A 5530-nucleotide genomic window follows, 5' to 3' on the forward strand; every position below is an offset into this window, starting at 1 on the left:
AATTAAATCTTTATGTTGGATAGTAGGATTAGAATCTGGGTTTAGTGAGGGCAGAGCAAAGGCTGGGTTTGATGAGAGAGGTTGGTTAACAATTTTGGAGATAGTATCGAAGATCCTGGTCCAGAATATATAGATAATCTTGCATTCCCACTAAGCATGAAAATATGTCCCAAGGTTCTCACAACCTTTCCAACAAAGGAGGGACACAGGGATGTATTGATTTTGGCTAGACAAGCCGGGGTCCAATGCCACCTGAAAACAACCTTCAGAGAACCTTCAGAGAAGGCAAGATGAGAAAGCTCTTAACTAGGAACCAGGAAATCATGAAAAAAACTGCACATCTGCTGTTAATATATCTATAGGAGAATGTGAGATGAGTTTCCTAGGGTGAACACAGCCTGCAAATGTATTAAGAGACGTTGCTACTGTACGTTGGAAGGTGATGGAAATGGCAGGTGATAAGGTCACCAGCCTTTGGGTGATTGCATTTGCTTCAAAAGGAGTTGTGACACCAGCTAAATAAGGAGGGATGGCATTGATAGGGGAAAACATCTGACAACTGGCAGAATCCCGCTAGCTCTGTGGATACCGCAGGGCCTCACCGTGAAATGTCTCCTCCTCAATCACTAACCTTTAAGAAGCCAAAATGACAGGCCCATCAAAAGTGATATTTCAGGAGCAGAAAAGGCGCTTCTCCTTCCGTAACAAGCCCTACGCTTGCTGTTCCACAGAGCACATGATCTGAGCAGAGGGTATTTCTGGTAGTGACTAATAACGGCAGCCGGCACATCGTATATTATCTGTTTCCATCCTGCTGGTTTGCGGCAGATATCTGCGTGCAGTTATGAGGGACAAGCCTGCAGCTAAAAAATAAAAGCCTAAAAATAGCCCAACAACTTTTGTTTCCAGATTTTCACTTTCTTCATGGATGCACATGCAGTTGTTCCCCAGAAACCCATTCTGTCATATCTTGGCACTTTGTTTCAGTTAATCCCCATTCATAAAGTGGGAAGAGGTTATTGCAAAGGGCTATGAACAAGTAGGGCCTGCAACAAAATGTTGCAGTGTGGTGTTCCCATCTTCACTATTTCAGTGACACCATTCCATTCCGCCTTCCACTTCCCTCATTTTCAACCACCCTCGCTTCCCAGTTTGTCAGTATTCCATAGTATGTACATCCTCTCACTGGGCTGTCTGGAGTTTCCCCCAAGATTGCTGCTTCTTTATCTCGTACTTCTACAAACTGTGAAGTTCTCACAAGCCTGCTGATATAACCCCCCCTCTGATCCATAGATGGTGACTTCTTTGCTATGTAAGCAATGGCACAAAAGAAGGAATGGGTGACTTTAAAAGAGGATCAGACAAATTCATGGAGAGCGTATTGTGGTTAGGGTTAGGGTTGCTTATGGAATGGTGAGGCCAGTTGCCTTTCTCTCTCTGGAAAAGTTCATAGAGCTAAAGGAGGAAGTTGGGAAAACTGACTCTCTTCCCCACTTCCTCTTCCAGCTCTATGTGCTTTTCAAAGCTCAGATTTTCTATGGGATCTAAGTTTACTCGCAGCATGGCCGGAGCATCGCTGTCTAGCCTGGCGGGAGTGCTGGTGCGGCCCCTGGGCGGCGGGGAGCCCGTCGACCTGGGCTCGCTGCTGGGCCGGGTGGTGCTGGTCTCCAACGTGGCTTCCCTCTGAGGCACCACGAGCCGGGACTTCACGCAGTTCCGAGAGCTCCAGCAGCGCTTTGGGCCTCAGGGGCTCACGGTGCTCGCCTTCCCGTGCAACCAATTCGGCCACCAGGAAAATGCCACCAACGAGGAGATCCTGAATTCACTAAAGTATGTCCGCCCAGGCAATGGGTATGAGCCCAACTTCAGTGTCTTTGAGAAGTGTGAGGTGAATGGGGAAAACGCTCACCCACTCTTCAAATTCCTGAAGAAAGAGTTGCCCTTTCCACATGATGACCCCGTGTCTCTGATGACCAACCCACAGTTCATCATCTGGTCCCCTGTGTGTCGCAGTGACATCGCATGGAATTTTGAGAAGTTCCTCATAAGCCGTGATGGAGTGCCTTTCAAGCGTTACAGCAGGCGTTTTGAAACCATAAAGATCCAGGATGATATTCAAAAGCTGCTTTAGCAAGTCACCAAGAACCAGAAAATTTGCCTTGCAGAAATGTCTACTTCTTTTTTTCAGCTAGGCTATTGCTTAGATGATGTCCTAGGTTAAGTATGATACTTTCCATACTAGAGTGAATTGCAGATCTGTCCTAGATTAGACTGGGCTGATCTAACCGAATAGGCAGAAGAAAGTTGCTTATGCATCATAGCAATGAAACTTAATTGAAATGCAGGAATCTATTTGCCGTGATGTAAGCTAAATTATAACCCTTCCTCTAATGTGCGAGGCAACCATGTATTACGTGACTTAAGGCTGAATAATATGAGTGGCTGCTTTAATGTGTGGGTTAAATCCTACTATGTGAAGCAGCCCTCCATGTGCCAAACTCCATGCTGTTTGTCTGTGTGGAGCAGAGAGGGATGTCTCCCATGGCACTCACTCAAAAATCCAAACAAGCTCATGGGTCAAAATAACAACAACAATTATTTATACCTTGCCCATTTGGCTGGGTTTCCCCAGCCACTCTAAAACAGCTGGCTTTTCTTCTGGACCATTTCTGGTCTCAGGGGCACGGGTGGCACTGTGGGTTAAACCACAGAGCCTAGGGCTTGCCGATCAGAAGGTTGGTGGTTCGATGGCATTTCCGTGCGCTGCTCTGGTTCACCAGAAGCAGCTTAGTCATGCTGGCCACATGGACCGGAAGCTGTACGCCGGCTCCCCCGGTCAATAAAGCAAGATGAGCGCCGCAACCCCAGAGTCGGTCACAACTGGACCTAATGGTCAAGGGTCTCTTTACCTTTACCTATTTCTGGTCTCAGACCTGGTCTCAGATCCATTCCCTCTCTTTACTCCCCCCCCCTTCATTCTCAGACCCTCACCCCTGCTGAAAGCTGTCACATCGCAAATGGGCATTCTCGGTTGCTTCCCAGTGACACTTCCTACAGCACCATCCAGATTCCTCATTTCTTGCCTCTCCCAGATCTCATTAGTGTGCAGAGACAGTTGATGGGCAGCTGTCAGACTGCGGCTGCTCAGTGCCTTGTGATCTGTAGCAAGAACATGTGGTTTTAGAATCACAGAACTGTAGAGCTGGAAGGGAACATGAGCTAAAAGCCCCTGAGGAACAAATCGGAAAAAGGGAAGGTTTCTGTTTACTTGCCTGCATCATGCGCATGTAGTTAACCCACCTATCTGTGAACTGTCCATTAGTGCGGCAGATACGAGGTTTCCAAAACATGAAAGCTGCATGCAAAATTTCAATACAGCAGGAATCTGCAGAACATAGGGATGGTATTATTCCTTTCCACTTGGAACCTGTTGCTTCTCCCAACCCATGCACCCCCTCCCATGTTGCATGGGGGTCCATTTCAGCCACCAGTCCAGTGGCATAGCGTGGGGGGTGCAGGGGGGCCGACCGCACCGGGCGCAACATCTGGGGGTTAGGGTTAGGTGGCGCAAATCCACGGGTTAGGGGGCGCAAATTACTTGCCTTGCCCCAGGTGCTGACAACCCACGCTACACCACTGCACCAGTCACAAAGAGAGAGGCAGCAGGGAACAAACCAAACAAGACCAGACCAAACCAAACCAAACCAAACCAAACCAAACCAAACCAAACCTGGAAGGCTCCTTTCTGTCCTGAAGATGCAGATGAGGAGGCTGCTGCTACACACACACACACACACACACACACACAGCTGTGAACCCAAGACACAAACCTGGAATCTGAATTCCAGAATCTTATATTCAAGTCTGACACTATCCCTAGGCCTGCACTCTAAGGAAACTCGAGCATTTTTTCGTGTGTAAATTTTAAAGCTTGCTTCCTTCATCTTCATGCAGGGAGCGGCAAAAGTGATATCATCGCCACTGCCTGGAAAATCTCCCCTTGCTGGGCTAGATGGGTGGCGGCGGGGGGGGGGGGGATGACACCCTTGTTGCTGTTGTTGTTTAGTTGTTTAGTTGTGTCTGACTCTTCGTGACCCCCTGGACCAGAGCACGCCAGGCACTCCTGTCTTCCACTGCCTCCCGCAGTTTGGTCAAACTCATGTTCGTAGCTTCGAGAACACTGTCCAACCATCTTGTCCTCTGTCGTCCCCTTCTCCTTGTGCCCTCCATCTTTCCCAACATCAGGGTCTTTTCCAGGGAGTCTTCTCTTCTCATGAGGTGGCCAAAGTATTGGAGCCTCAGCTTCAGGATCTGTCCTTCCAGTGAGCACTCAGGGCTGATTTCCTTCAGAATGGATACGTTTGATCTTCTTGCAGTCCATGGGATTCTCAAGAGTCTCCTCCAGCACCAGAATTCAAAAGCATCAATTCTTCGGCGATCAGCCTTCTTTATGGTCCAGCTCTCACTTCCATACATCACTACTGGGAAATCCATAGCTTTAACTATACGAACCTTTGTTGGCAAGGTGATGTCTCTGTTTTTTAAGATGCTGTCTAGGTTTGTCACTGCTTTTCTCCCAAGATGCAGGCATCTTTTAATTTCGTGACTGCTGTCACCATCAGCCGTGATCATGACACCCTTAGAAGATAATAATTCCACTCCTCTGGTGGCTGCTTCATTCTCATCTCAAGCTGAGTGACATTGGTGGTCATTAGTGAAACAAGTCACCATCATCTGCACATCCAGGCTCCTGAGGTCTTCGATTTCTGCAGGCCCTTTTGACAGGTGGGTGACAGCTTTTTCCTTTGCAGCCTGGCTGAAATTCAAGCAGGACGAAGAAAAGGGCCAAAGTTAAATGTAAAGAAAGAGAAGGTTACTTTTAGCATATGTGGTGGATGTGCAGGGTAGGAAAAGCTTTCTGGGAGATGATATACAATGAATTGAAAAAAAATGTTTTGAATGACTTTTGTTAAAAAAAACACAGAAGCTTTTTTTATTAGGAATTACAGGTACCGACATCCCAAAAGACCAGAAAAGATTCTTTATATATGGAACAATAGCTGCCCAGATGTTATTAGCCCAAAGATGGAAAGAAGACAAAGTCCCAAAGAGAGAAGAGTGGCAAACAAGCTGAGGACCAAGAATAAGAACTATGGGGACAAAAACTTTACAAAAGAATTGGGGGGGGGGAATTTTTAAGTTACTTAAGACACCACTGTAAGCAAATGGAAACAATGGCAGAATTTTGATTCCACTTGTAGTGTAACAAATACCATGGAAAGTATGGATTGATACAACAGTTAGAGATTGAAGAGGATGCAATATGAAACGTTTAAAATGGGAACTCCAGGGAGGGGGTGGGGAAGTCCTGAGATCCAAGGAATCTCTGCATATGGATATGTATTTGAATTTTACTTTATAATTTTGTATTGTAAAATCAAATAAAAATGATTTTCAAAAAGAACAGAAAAGAAAAAAGGGGGAAAGTTCCTTCACAGGTGTGGGTTGGATTCAGCAGTGGCCCCAAGGA

The 5530-nt window shown here is 46.6% G+C and overlaps 1 protein-coding gene across 1 annotated transcript; it reads left to right on the top strand.

Annotated features, from left to right (window-relative positions):
• The first annotated feature begins 1558 nt into the window (after positions 1-1558).
• On the top strand, positions 1559-2342 carry LOC309526767 (glutathione peroxidase 1-like). Its single transcript, XM_082212989.1, has one exon. It carries the CDS (start codon positions 1562-1564, stop codon positions 2129-2131), a length of 570 nt encoding a protein of 189 aa, XP_082069115.1. The 5' UTR covers positions 1559-1561; the 3' UTR covers positions 2132-2342.
• Positions 2343-5530: the final 3188 nt, after the last annotated feature.

This window comes from Podarcis vaucheri, assembly GCF_965113315.1.
Source record: "Podarcis vaucheri genome assembly, chromosome: 2".
Lineage (NCBI taxonomy): Eukaryota > Metazoa > Chordata > Lepidosauria > Squamata > Lacertidae > Podarcis > Podarcis vaucheri.